At 36.6% G+C, this 15,116-nt stretch overlaps 1 protein-coding gene across 5 annotated transcripts in view; it reads right to left on the bottom strand.

Annotated features, from left to right (window-relative positions):
- Positions 1-15,116, bottom strand: part of CFAP44 (cilia and flagella associated protein 44) — a 103,195-nt gene that overhangs the window by 74,444 nt on the left and 13,635 nt on the right. For all 5 annotated transcript variants that reach the window (XR_001597614.2, XM_016150677.2, XM_036219109.1 and 2 more), the window contains exons 6-13: positions 13,513-13,615; positions 8,355-8,571; positions 6,615-6,729; positions 3,822-3,986; positions 1,855-2,010; positions 1,381-1,428; positions 697-796; positions 40-134 (exon numbers count right to left, since the gene is read on the bottom strand). Coding sequence is in view for 4 of the 5 variants with exons in the window: in XM_016150677.2 (XP_016006163.2) it covers positions 40-134; positions 697-796; positions 1,381-1,428; positions 1,855-2,010; positions 3,822-3,986; positions 6,615-6,729; positions 8,355-8,571; positions 13,513-13,615 (999 nt within the window). In the remaining variant the exon portion in view is untranslated. The remainder of the gene's footprint in view (positions 1-39; positions 135-696; positions 797-1,380; positions 1,429-1,854; positions 2,011-3,821; positions 3,987-6,614; positions 6,730-8,354; positions 8,572-13,512; positions 13,616-15,116) is intronic.

The following is a 15,116-nucleotide window of genomic DNA, read 5'->3' as shown; positions in this document are numbered from 1 at the left end:
CTAAGAGAATCTGGGAGAAGTTCATTATGATAAACTTACCAATCGGGGTACCCAAGCAAGAGCAGTACCTCCTTGTTTAAATTTCACATGAGACAAAGGAGTTTTGCTAGCAAAATCATAGATTCGAACAGAACCTATAGAAAGACAGTTTTAAAAGAAACAAATGTATACATAATCCCTTTTTAATGAACTTTGGCTCACTTATAGAATTATAATAAGAGATTTCTTAAATAACTAAATCAACTGATAATCCAATAGCCCTTCTTTAGTCAAAAATTTCTATGGATACCTTCAATCATTGATAAACATGAAGAAAACATGAAAAATAAACATGAAAAAATCATTGGTAAGTGATAAACATGAATAAAAAAGACAACTGATGATTGCCTGGTGGATCAACTTCACCTTGCCTGATCCCCATAGATTTGCCATAAGAAAGGAGATGGAAATAAAAAGAAAAGTACAAATGTGGATAATTTTTATGAACGACTTACTGTGTCCTTATTTTAATCTCATAATAACTACAACTGGTACATTTTGTGCCCTCCCCCTTCCACGAATACTTGCCTCACTTGCACTAAGAGGCTTCCCTTTTGGAAAAATTTTCAAATGTTTTTAATCAAACACATAAAAAATGTGTTGAAAACAAACAAACAAAAAAGGCCATATATATTGTCATTAAGAGTTCTTACTTACAGTCCAAGCCAGTAGTGGCCATGAGGTAAGTGAGAGGCGAAACGACTAAGGCTTCAATGGCTCCAGAATGGAAGGAGAAGAGGCATTCTGGATCTTGGGTCTGATAATAAAAAGACAGAAAGTCTAATAGATGTCAAAGACAAGTTAACATAGAATTAAGGTCAAGTTTAAAGAAATGCAAATAAAACTATATAACATATGTGTGATTTTTATCTGATTAGAAATTTTAAAAAAAATAATAGGTTAGAAATAATGCTAAAGTTTGGAATTAGGAGAAGTAGAGTACTGGCTTTGCAGTTGATGCTGTGTGATTTCGCACAAGCCACTTACACTGCCAGTTCTCGTTTCTTTATCAGTAAAATGAGATGACAGCAACTGCCTGTCTATTAAACAGGGTAGTGATGAGATTATAAATGCAAATGGATCATGTTTATGAAAACTGTAAAGTATTATATAATGTTAGCCACTGTTATTGCCACTTTTCTGGTAATTTTTGCTATGAGATAGGCCTTTAATGTAAAAAATTATAACAGAAAATATGAATTCTCATGAATCGGAAATGCTGAGCAAGTTTTTGATGGGAGCAATGATCAAATATGGAGATAGATAAAATATCTTTTAAGTAAGAATAACGAAGATTTTTATTATGAAAATAAGAAAAAGTAAGAAAAAAAGGCAACTTACAATATTTGAAAAACTAAGGTCAAGCTTCCATATGGCTCCATTGGCATCCTGAAAAATTAAATGCCTAATAATATTTTGTTTTATCATTTTGAACTTATATCAAATTAAAGTAATTTTCTTCCTATGATTTAAAGTAAGGACAAACAATAATACCAAAAGCTTACTTGTATTTTGAAGTGCAATTGATGAAAGCAACTTCTGTATATCTTAGAACACAACCAGACAATAAGTGAAACAATCTTGTTATACTTATAGTTAAAAATAATAAAAAGGTTTTTTGTGTATAAAATATAGGTTAATTAAAAACTTAGGAATTCTTCATTCAGGTATCAATAGTAGTCTTAATAATAAAATGGACTTACAGTAATGATAACTTATTATTTTAGTGCCCTCCCCCATGTATAAAATGATATATTATTTTAGTTTTATGTCCAGGTAAATTTAAAAGAGCAAAAAAAGAAGAATGCAACTCACTTGAGCCAACCAAAAGTTATGTCCAGTTTCATTCATTTTTATCATAGAGAAGAGTTTGACATTCTTGTCTACTTGAAGTTCATTAATGGGCTCAATCTCTAGCAATCCAGACTCATCTATAGCATCAGCGGTGTCTATGGTCTCAAAATCCCAAATCTTATAAAATTAATAAGAAAATACTTTAATCATACAGCAGTTTCCGAATTTATATTTTCTAAGCCAGAAAACAAATACAGAGCAATTCCTTTATATTTACAGAGATTCGTGACTAAATACAGCTATGAATAAGAATTCTAATTTGCCCAAAGTAATCTGTATTTCAAGGTCTTTCTGCACATAGAGTGACCATAGGAGTAAATGGTTTGCTTGTTCAATAAGGCATCATAATAAGCCTTGTTTTATATATACTAGTAAGCCCCTGGAAGAGGGAAATAGACCTTCTTGCTTAACAATTCAAGTACTATCTTAATTATAAGCAGAGAAAGTATAGATGATGTCTTCATTAGAAAATGTTTCTCTTATCGATTTAAACTATACTCTTCAGATAAAGATTGTTGTTCTTGGGATAAGAGACCTGAATGCTACAGGAAGGGTGAGGGAACACATTTCCACCTCACATGACAGAAAGACCCAGATGGACCTTCCTCTGTGATATGCCAAAGTCCATTCTGGATGGTTCTGTTGACACACCCTGCCATGTTGTCCTCGACTCAATAACTTGGACTCTGGGGAGGATTGGTGTTGTCCCATAGATTAGCCTTGTGGACAAGAGGCCCAGGTCCTAGGGATAAGTTTTTCTTAAAGGGTAAGAGGTGGAGATTTACAATGTAAAGAACTGTAGAGATGAGAGTGGACTGTGAAAAGGAAAGTAAGCTTAGAAATTAGCAATGTCCATGAAGGGGTCCTCTGCGAAATATTTAACTTCTCTTGAGGATTTTCTCCACTGGTATTTTGACATTTTGGGGTAACGTATCTTGGAATGATTGTGAATATATTGTATGATGTAATAAAGGACACAAAAGATTCTCAGAGTAATGACTAAACTCTAACAAAATTAAATTTAATTTGGCAATTGTAAAAAAATTATACTTAGGTTCAACAAGCCAATGGTAAGAGGGCAGACTGTGGGAGAGATATGGCCTAAACAATTTATTAGATATATTAAGTTCAAATAGTGTCAGGTTAATGGGCTCATTGAGAATGACCAGGATATTAAAAAAAAAAAAAATAGACTTTTTTCTGATAATACTTTTTTTTTTCTGATAATACTTCTTAAAGAATATCCAAAGAAAACCTACCACTTACAAAAGGCCCCAGAAGAAATACATCCAAGGGGACCACATGACAAATCAGCAGGCTCCAGATTTGCTAGCAATAGCAGGGTACACATGCAGAGGTGTGGCTATAACAAGGGAGACTTAGATGCTGAAGCACCATTCCAGCTTAGCTAACGCTATGGGCAGAAGAGTGTCCACAGGTGAGGACAAGTGAGTCTACTCGTGTAAGGTGCAACGAGGGAGGACCGTCCATAGGCAAACCCTCCCAGCTCGCCTTTGAGTATATTTCTGATCACTAGCCCCAGTAAAAATAACTAACAAATGTTTAGTATTTTTGTTCCTAGAAAATGACCCATTCATATAAGGCATTTTGGAAGGACATCTGTGAGCACTGTTTATATTGTGCTAACATGGGCTTTCTTTTGAAACTATTATTTTAACAGCAGAATAAAAATAACAAATGGTCTGCTCAGAAATTTTCGATGCTGAGATATTATAAATTAATTTTGACTAGAATTCAAATATTTACAAGAGAAGCACTATTTAAAATGAGTTGGCTCTAGGACTTAATGACCACTGATCTCCTTCAGAAAATAAACTTTGTGAGAAATAAAAATCTGATAGAACCAACTAGATGATTCTGCAAGGCTTAGATGTGGGTGCTACTATCTAAGTGTCAAGAAAACTTACCCTAATGCATCCATCTGACCCAACAGTGATAACTTCACCCTCATCCAGCATTATCTGGTTTATGGGACCCTGATGACAACTTATATTTCCAGCTCGACAGAGCTCGACTTTGATGAGACCAGCTTCCCAAACCAGCATGTTGCCCCATTCTGACCCTGAGAGAACCTGGCAGGTGTGCAGAAAGGAAGGAATGTGCATTAAAACACAAATACACATATTTATGCTCCAAATAGCAGGTGAGAATTATTTTTTAAAGATTATTTACTTGACTATGAAAGTAAAGCATGTTAAAAACAGAGAAATAAAATATAGAAATGAAAACTCACTACCATAGAAACAACTACTAATCACATTTTTGATGTATTTCCTCCTAGTGTTACACACTGTTGCCATTATTGTAACTAGGCTGTATGCCGCTAATAATTTTTCAAACATATCCATTATATATTTCGTTATACCTCTCTTAAGGATATAATCCAAGAATGGAATCACTGGGTCAAAAGTTAGAGGCATGTTTAAAATTCTTGATAGATGAGATTCTACTTTTTAAGTGTGATAATATGAACTGTTATGTTTGACAAATTGTGAAACCATTATTGAACTCCAAGATTATAGCATAACAAAATCCAATTTCGAACAAGGATACTCATCTATAAATAATCCATTTAATCTAGCACTTCCCAAAGTACATAGCAACAAACACCAGTTCTTAGGCTGTTTAACAAGTGTTACCTAGTAGGTAATACTAATGGGGTACTGACTCTGTGCCAAGCATTGCTGGAGCACTTTGCGTGCATTAAGTAATTTAATTCTAAAAACCATATGAACTTGGTACTTTTATGGGGACACCATGTACGGTTGTACAGGTTGGGCACTTTATTTTCCCAGAATAGAGTTTTTCTCTTCGCACAAAGGAACCATATGGGCCAGTGGAAGCCCCTACTGTTTTCATGCCCATTTTACAAAGGAAAAAAAAAATGAAGCACAGAACAGTTACTATCTTGCCCAAAATTACCCAGAGGAGTCAGGATTCTAAAGCAGGCACGGTGGTTCAAAAGCTCCTGTTCTGACGACCACTGCCTCAGACGGCAGATGCTAGGATAAACAACGTCAAACAAATGTCTTTTCTCTAGGACTCTTGGACGCTTGAACACAAAATTATTCACTGAGCATCAAGAAGATTTTCTCAATATGAAGGAATTAGACCAGGAAAGTCTTATTTTCATAGAGCTTCTGTTTCGACTAACGTTCCATGAAATGCCCTATGGGACACCGATCTAGTTCTTGCCAGCCTGCTCTAGAAGTCTGCATCCTTACCTCCCTCTCACTTAAAGTAACTTAGGACCTTAGTCTTTTCTACCTCTCTGTCTACCTATTCTTATCTATTTTACCTATTTTACCTATTATTGAGCCCCAGCTAACTTGTATTGGAGTCTTTATTTATATTTGGTTTCTCCTGTCCAGTGACTAAAACCACCAAAAGTCACCAAAGCCTATAAGGCATTCCTTTCTGAATGTCATTTATGTCTAGCTTTCCTCTTATTCCTGAGAAAAGTCTAGGCCTTTATTGCCTCTTCTTAGAATAAAGGAAAATGTTCCTTCTTAGCTTATTTCCTTGACTCCAGGCTTCCCTTTTAATTTGCTTGGCGTTTTGTGGCCAAATTTATTGATAACTTCTCTTATTTAAAATTCTACACTTCCAATATATACTAGTTCTGCCTGGCTGTTATACTCTTTGTATACTAGGACCCAACCATACTTCTCAATCTAATTTCCTAGCATGAATGCTTTATTCTAATTAGTCCTCTAAATACCTGATATTCATTTCAAATGCTAAACATTTCCTTTTATATCTCTCTTATTTAAAAAGGCTTCTTTTCTCCCCTACACCCTCACAAACTCTACTGAACCTTTTTAAGATATATCTCATATCATGTCTTTAATGAGGGTTGTATTATCTTTATCTTAGCTTAATTCTTACAGTATTCAGAATTCGAAGGTGGGATGATTTACAATCATCCTATAGGTTTGGATATATTATAGGTTAGCCAGCATCCAATGCTTATGTCCTCCTATATGTCATGATTTCAAATTGAGAATATCCCAGGAGGTAGAAGACTAGACCATATGGTTCCTCAGAATAACATTTGTATGCTGGCCTTTACTTATGATTGAGATGGTCACAAATAATATTATGTAACTCATCCCAATAGGAAACCAAATACAACATTAATGGAAAACTGATTCTATAGTCAATGTCTATAAATTTTGTAAGAAGAAGAGAGGGAGTAAACTAACAATATTAAAGTTACAGGTTTGAGGTGTTATTGTAAAGTGGCTCAATCTTCCTGAATAATTATCTGACAAGAAAAACAAAAGCCACAAGACAGAATATAACCTTGAGCTTAGTAAGTCTTCTTGAAGCATCACAGTACAGAAAACAAGGGGGAAAAACAAACATTGCCAACATTGTAACTCCATGACATAATTAAAAATGACAAGTATATCAATATGTTAATATAAGAAAATGCTTCTATACTTTATATGTGTGTATAATATTTAGTAAAAAATAACACAAAATGATAATGTACATGTGGGCTATAACAATTTCATAGAAATATATTAATTCAAATTGATTATTTGAAAATGCAAAATTAAATGTCCATTATAGTCACAGTTATAGTATCTCTTATTGCTAAGATTGACAATGCTTTTTAGAATGTATAATGTGCTTTCATATGCATATGTCACTTGAAAACAATTTTATTATTTTAGAATAGTGGCTGTATTCACCTTCCCATCCGGGAGCTCCATATAACCTTCTATATCAGTAGTGGCTGTTTTGCCAAACCGACCTAGTGAACCCTGTAGCTTGAGACCAGTGAATGTTAGAGCCATTTCCCAGAATCTGCAAAACACAAGAGTGAATGTACCTCAATGACTTTTTTAATTTTAATATGACTCAAGCATTTACATATTTCAGTCACATATATTTCATTTACTCATCTATCTGATTTATATGTATAAAGTATCTACTCCCTTTCAGGCAAAGTTCTGGGTAATATGAATTCAGCATTTGAGCAGAATGTATTTTAGAGCTGTGCTGTCGTAAGCAGGAGCCATTAGCCAAGTTGGACTATTTTAATTTAAATTAGTTAACTGAAATTTTAAAACCAGTGTTTCAGTGAAGCCAGTCAGTTTCAGGTGCTCAATAGCCACACGTAGATTGGACTGCACAGAACATTTCCACCCTGGCAGAAATAATGTTAAGAGGATGTAAAAGTTTTCCCGAAAATTCCAGTTTACTTGTTGTGCAACTTTAAGTGATTTTCTTGATCACACTGTGCCTTCATTTTCTCATATATAAAATGGGAACACTAGTAGCACCCATCTCATAAAAACCATTGAAAAACTCTTAGAACAGTGCCTACCTAGCACATAAAAGCAATCAAATGATGTTAGCTATTACTAACACTTTCTTATTAATAGTCTAAATGAATGTACAGTCAGAATGATGAAAACCATGTACAAAAAGAATCTGGCCTGAATATAGATAATAAAAGGTATTGACATGACAGTAATATGAAGTCAAAAGCCTAGATGACCAACATCCTCCTCTGAGACTACAATAAGTCTCCTGATCATTTGTTTCCATACACTCTGTATTTCTTTTACAGCTCTTCACACATGAAATTGTTCAATGTTTATCTTTCCCCAAAGATATAGTGCACAGAAAATATGCACTTTACTAAATGATGGGAAAACGTAAGAAAATGGAAATTTTTTAGCCTATAGCTAGCAGAGAGTTACTTGAGCATTCCTGCAACATTGCATTTAAAAACCTGTTCAATTATTCTATATTTCTAATAAATGAATAAGATGAGGTTTCATTGAAATAAGAGAAATTTCATAAAGAGACTCTGGAATCAAGTGATGGGCAGCTTGAGGGTGGGGGTAGAAGCTTGTTAATAAATGCATGAGACAGGATGGAACAAAAATAAGGACAAAATCATTCCATCCTGGACATCGACCAGGGTATGATATAGTGAAAAAGATATGGAATTTAGAGCCAAAGCCTTGCTATCAAGAGTCAGCCCTGCTACCATTCAGCATTAAGGGATCTATGTCAGGAACGATTCTGTGGTAATTGTTTTAAAAAGAGTTCAGAAATGTCAAAGTGCCTTATCCATCATACAATATTGCTATGAAAAACAAATTTAATTGTGAATTTGAAAGCTCAATACGAATGTGGAAACACTATGCCCATGTTAAAAAGACATCATACAAACTCTTTTAGGAGGTGAAGCCTCCAGAAGGCAGCAGGCTAAATTTAAAGGTCCTTCTATCTGTGCGATCTGCAATAATAAATCCCCATATCAAATTAGAAGAGCTACGCTACCAGTTAACTTTAAAAAGAATAATTTAAAAACTATCCTACTGTTAACATCAGCAAAAAAGCCTCCAGCTGGTCCGTCCTCTTAGACAATACCCTTAGGATAACCTACTAGTACGTGTATCAGTTAAACGACCTACTTGATGTGGCCTGATCCCGACGTAGTAAGCTGCTCATCATTGTCAGGATTGAAAGTAACCTTAAAAACCTCCTGGGAAAAAGCTTTCGTCCTTAGTATAGGCTGTTCTTCTTTCCAGTTCCAGATGGTCAGTGTGTGATCAGGGTTGCCACCAATAGAGGCCAGCAACGTCCCGTCGTAGTTGAAGTCCACATAAGCATAGGCCAGGTCAGTCCCATCTGAAAGGATGAATGTGAGTCTAATGAACAGGGCAACGTTTATTTCATTTTCAAAAGTATTTTTAAAGAAAAGAAAACAGGAGCGAGAGAGAATGTGTTCCCTTGATGTCGTGAATTGATGGAAGACTGCCAAGAATCTTCTAAAGAAATAATTCTAAAATCATTCATCACCCTTGGCTTTAGAAAGCGTTGCATGATATGAGGTGGGAGGGTGAATGAATCTTAATCATATTTTGCATGAGAAAAACACATTGAAAATATATTCCATTTTACGCAGTGGGGGAGGGGGCACAAAAGAAGTTAGCAAAACGAAATCAATCTAAATTTAAAATTTGCCCCTGGAAAAAAAAATCACAAAATAAAAATTGATGACTTCAGGTTTCTGGTTTACACATGTAAGGAGCTCCTCCTAACAACATGACCCTGTCCTAACACCAGGTTAAAAGTTGAACAGACTGAAAAATTACCTCTTCTTGGATGCATGAGGGAGGACACAGGGCAAATGGCTACTCCCAAAACTGGAGAGACCTACTGGCAAACACAGGGATATGCAACTTACCGGAGCAGAGACTCAAGGGCAGGAACAGCTGAAACGGCGGAGAAAGCCAGTACTGGGAGTAGTAAAACTTGAACTGTAACTGATGAATTGCTGAAGGGTCAGTGTGAACAAGTCTGAGAGTTAAAACCTCCAGGGGGACCCCATAATAAGGAGGTCCCCATAATAAGGTGGTCCCGATAATATTGTGAGATTTACCTCCAAGAGCTTGACCAGATTCCTATAGCAAGTATCTAGAAAAATCCGCTTGGGCTTCCATCAGGGGGAGGGGGAAAGGAGCAGTTCAGAATGTGACAGAACACCTGTTCTTCTCCATGAGCCCTGCCCTCAGGAAAAACTGATTAACCAGAGCCTAAACTGTGGGGTAGTATGGAAATGTAACTGATCTGAGGAAAGAAATATAGGCATATTCATTTCACTGAGCTTTGCTTAATGCACTTCACAGATGTTGTGCTTTTTACAAAATGAAAACAAGCCCTCCGCCAACAAAAAGATTACAACTCGCTTTATTGCAATACTTGGTTTATTGCAGTGGTATGAAACCAAACCCACATTATCTCCAGGGTATGCCTGTATCCAACTCCAGCCCACTCAAGCCATCCTGTCCCACCCAAAGAAAGAGAAAAATACTGAAAAACATTTATGAAATTCACAGTCCAGAAGCACAGGCTCAATAAAAAGTTGAGACCTAATCACAAGGCTATAAAGCACTTCCCCTCCTCCCACTCCTTACCTCCACGTTACTAAAGTCCTATTTACAGTTCCTTTTACCCAGTACATCATGTCTGGCTATCAAGAAAAAAATTATACAGCATACCAAAAGGTGAAAAACACAATTTTAAGAAACAGAGCAAGCATCAGATCCAGACATACTAGAATTGGAATTATCAGATCGAGAATTTTAAACAACAATGATTAATATGCTAAGGGCTCTAATAGAGAAAGTAGAGGACATGCAAGAATTAATGGGCTATGTAAGCAGAGAGATGGAAATCCTAAAATAGAACCAAAAAAAGATGCTAGAGATACACACACACACACACACACACACACACACACACGAATAGAAACGAAGAATGTCTTTGATGGGCTTATTAGTAGACTGGACACAGCTGAGGAAAGAATCTCTGAACTAGAGGGTATCTTCACAGAAACCTCTAAAACTGAAAAGCAAAGAGAACAAAGTCTGATAAAAACAGAGCAGAATATCCAAGGACTATGGAATAACCACAAAAGGTATAACAAATGTGTAATGGCAATACCAGAAGGAGAGGAAAGAAAGAAACAGAGACATATTTGAAAAATAACAACTAAGAATTTCATCCAAATTAACATCTGACACCAAACCACAGACTCAGGAAGCTCAGAGAACAGTAATCAGAATAAATGCTCCCAAAACTACAGAAAATGAAAGATAAAAAAAAAAAAGAAAAAAGAAATCTTGAAAGAAGCCAGAGGGAGAAAAAACACTTTACCTACAGAACAAAGATAAGAATTAATCCAACTTCTCCTCAGAAACCTTGCAAGCAAGAAGAGAGTAGAGGGAAGGGATTAAGATGTACGAATTGCCAGTTATAAAAACAGTAATGGGGGTGTAAAGTATAGTGTAGGGAATACAGTCGATAATATTGTAATACCTGTGTATGGTATCAGATGGGTACTAGACTTTGTAAGGTATTTAAATGTCTAACCGCTATGTCGTAGACCTGAAACTAATATAATATGGTATGTTGGGCTTCTAGTCAAAATAGCAGAGTAGGTAAATGCTGTGCTTGCCTCCTCTCACAACCACATCAAAATTGCAACTCAACTACAGAATAGCCGTCATTGAGAGTCCCTGAAGTCTAGCTGAACAGAAGTCCTACAACTGGGGACACACAGAAGAGGCCACCTCAAGATTAGGAGGAGGGGCAGAGATATGAAACAGGCTAGTCTCACACCCACGTGTGGCAGTTGAGAATCAGGAGAAATATCTTAGCTGCAGAGGTCCCCACTGGAAGAGCGAGGGGTCTCGGCCCCACAGCAGACTCCCCAGCCCAGAGCTCCAGTGCTAGAAAGAGAAGTCCCCATAACTTCAGGTTGTGAAAACCAGTGGAGATTGTGGCTGAGTGAGATGAAGGGCTGTGGGACTCACAGACTTCCTCTTAAAAGGCCCACTTGCAAACTTACTCAGTGACAAACTCAATCACTCTGAGCTCCAACTCTGGGGCAGCAGCTGAAAAAGCACCAGGGACATAGTGGGAGGAAATGAGTTGTCTAGCTTCAGGGCAAGGGCTAGAGGAGTGGCTTTCTCCCGGACAGAAGTGCTGGCAGAGAGCATTGTTTCTTTGTTGAGCACCCCCGGCCCAGCTTGCAGACCCAGGCAGCCGCCATATCTGAGTCTCCATCAACAAAGCTAACACTGGTCGCCCCACACAGGTGATTCCCTGAGACCCCACTCCACCCAACATGGAGGCCCGCCCAAGCCAATTCTAGTTGATTTTCTATACAAATGACCTGTCTTGGCTCATGCTGCAGACTTTCCCAACATTTCTCAAAGGTTCACAAAACTGAAACGGCAGCGACTGGCGTTGGTGTGCCCCGTACCTCTTGGTGAGCAGCCCCAAGCCAAGCGCTAGTGGTATCCAGCCTTGGTTTGTGGCTTGGCCTCTCAAGGCACTTCCAAGCCCAGTGTGGAGGGCAACTGCCTGCAGATTGCTTGGTGGCTCATGCCAGGTGGCCCCCAGGCAGGGAGTAGGGGAGATAGTTAAAGGGGAGAGGGAATTAAGAGGTACAAATTGGCAGTTACAAAATAGGCATGGGGACGTAGAGTACAGCATGGGGAATATAGTCAGTAGTATTGTAATAATTATGTATAGTGTCAGATGGGTACTGGATTTATCAGGTGATCACTTCATAAGTTATATAAATGTCTAATTACTGTGTTGTACACCTGAAACTAATATAATACTGTATGTCAACTATAATTGAAAAATAAAATATAAAATTTTTAAAATAAGTTGAAAAATATATCATATGTAAAATGTAATCAAACAATTTAAAAAATTTTTTTCTTTCTTTTTTTTTAAAGAAGAGACTGGAGTGAAATATTTAAACTGTTGAGACAAGAAAAATGCCAACCTAGAATTCTGTATCCAGTGAAATTATCCTTCAAAAGTGACAAATAAAAACTTAGATGAACATAGAGTAAATTTGTTTCCAGTAGACATCCCTTGTAAGAAATGTTAAAAGAAGTTATTTAGAGAGAAGAAATAATAATTTAGGCCAGAAACTCAGATCTACACAAAGAAAGGAAAAGCATCGAAGAAGGAATAAGTGAAAGTAAAATAAAAACTTTTATTTTTTAATTTTAATATAACAGATAACAGTTTGTTCAAAATAATAATAGCAACAATGTATTTGCTTATGTATATATGTAAGCTTATATATAAGAGAAATGAATATAAGATTGTATATAAGTGAAATAAATGACAGCAATGACATAAGGGACTGAAGAGAGGAATTATGATTATTTTGTTATTATGAAGTATTCACACTAACTGCAGTGGTATACAGTTATTTGAAAGTGGACTTGGATTAATTATATATTACAATCTCTAGGGCAGCCACGAAAGAAAAGTAAAGAAGAATAGCATATGCTAAAAAGGAGAGAAATTGAATCACCTAAAATGCTCACAAAAAGCAGAAAAAGAGTGGAAGACAAAAATAGGAACAAAGAACAAAGACAACAAATACAAAATAGTAACAGTATGATAAATATTAATTCACTGTATCAATAATCACTTTGAATGTCAGTGGTCTAAATGGACCAATTAAAAGACAGGGTTATAGCAGATCAAACCACAAGACCAAACTATATGTTAAATATAAAGACCATGTAGATTAAAAGTAAATAGATGGAGAAAAATATACCACACTAACATCAATCAAAAGAAAGTAGGAGTAGCTATATTAATTTCAGACAGATTAGACTTCAAAGGAGAAAAAATTATTATGGATATAATGGACACCACATAATGATAAAGAGGTCAGCTCTTCAAAAAGACATAATAATTCTTAACATGTATGCCCCTAACAACAGAGCACCAAACCACTTGAGGCAAAAACAGATAGACAAAAACTGCCAGAAAAAATCGATGAATCTACTATTTGGAGACTTCAACACCCCTCTCTCAGAAATGGACAGATCTAACAGGCCCACCCTCCGACCTTCGGATCTGCCAGCGCCAACAACTGCATAAGCCGATTCCTTTAAATAAATCTCTGTTCTGTCTACTACCAGTTCTGATTCTCTGAAGGACCCTGACTGATACAATAATGCTACATGTTTCCCAGAATGTTGTTAACCTTGTACATGGGTATTTTAAAGATTCTGCTGGACTCACCTCGAAGGATTCTATAGGGCTTCAGAGAAGGATATTCATAGATGATAATCTTTGGGGAAACTCCTTTTTCAGCTACTGTGAAGTAAGTTTTCTCGGGGTGAACCTACAAAAAATAAAATCTCACTAAAATAATAAAACGAAAATTTTCATACAGTCCTATTAATACAGTATTTAACAACTGTTATTTTATAATTAGTTTATTTGGGCCCACTCCAATAGAAAACTCAAAAATGGGCATCTTAGAAATGATGATGATTTCAACTGAAAACTAGAAAAATACTCATTTTAAGTTTTACTCTCCTTAATACTCATATCTAACTCAAAAAAATTTTTAATTGCCATCAGAAGAGCTAGAATAGTGATTCTCTATCTTTAGCATGCACCAGAATCACAGATTGCAAGCCCTTCCACCGGGGTTTCTGATTTAGTATGCAATAGAAATTTCGAAACTATTATTGGCCATGAAGTGATAGAAAAATAAGTGATAGCTAGATGTTGTTCAGTTCTCTAAATACGGTGTGGACCTCAGGGCTCACGATACCTTGAGATGGCCCTGACTGACTTTCCTCCACAGAGCACAAGACCATCACACTGGGGCCGTGAATATTTGCACAAAGCTAGTACCACGGTATTACGTATAGGCATACAACTAGTTTTGGGTTTTTTCTTTTTAATGTTGTTTTTGTCTTTTTAGACGGATTTTAAACTCTTTGAATTCACAGAGGTCATGAACACTTCATTTAAATCCCTACATGTTCTGAGTAGTGTTGGACACTGAGTTTTATATAATAAATTCTTGCTGAATTCATTAAGTGCTCTTACAACAAACTCCCTGAGGACAGAAACTTACCTTGTACACATGCTATATATAGACTGATGATCAAGTAAGGAACAAACATGAGAATGTCTTTCACTCTTCCTGTTTCCATAGCCAATAAGATCTATTTGTGAACTTCAGGTATTCCTCACCTTCATTCCCATTGCCCTGTTCTTGCTTCACTCCTCAGATCAAGAATCCTCAGAACCTCCTCATTCACTTTTACTTTTAATATAAGTGTCCTATTGGGTTCCAGGTAATCTAATCAAAAATATGTCTCACCAGTCCCTGATAACTTACCCCAGTCTCTCTGCTGGAGCCACACCAGCCTTTCTGCTGGAAGCCCTCTACCTCAGCAGGGTGTTATAAAGTGGGCCCTGTACCTTCTAGTTCTGTCTGGTCTGCTCACCCTTGGCAGATATGTCTCTTCTAGAAACCCTCTTGAGTATCTCATATAGAACGGCTGCTTGTGTGAGCCCCAAATCCTGTATGTTTCTCCTCCTTCCCCACATCACCCCACAAATAATAATCTGAACAGATGCCCCTCTCAAGACACCACAGACACCTAGAAGTATCCCCTCAGTCTGTTACTGGTGACAGTAGATCTAGGGGATACTTACTTTTAAAGAGCACAGAGTGGAAAAACAGCCAAAGGAAAAAGCTTAGTCATAGGCCAACTGCTTTGGAGAGGTCAAGTAAAATATAGTTAGAAAGGTGTTCTTCAGATCTGGCCAGCAGAGGTCTATTGGTCACCTCAGTAAAGGCAATTTTAGTGAAGTAATGGAAA

Source organism: Rousettus aegyptiacus, unplaced genomic scaffold, assembly GCF_014176215.1.
Source record: "Rousettus aegyptiacus isolate mRouAeg1 unplaced genomic scaffold, mRouAeg1.p scaffold_m13_p_4, whole genome shotgun sequence".
In the NCBI taxonomy this organism is placed as follows: Eukaryota; Metazoa; Chordata; class Mammalia; order Chiroptera; family Pteropodidae; genus Rousettus; species Rousettus aegyptiacus.
This window is presented reverse-complemented; position numbering and strand designations above follow the sequence as displayed.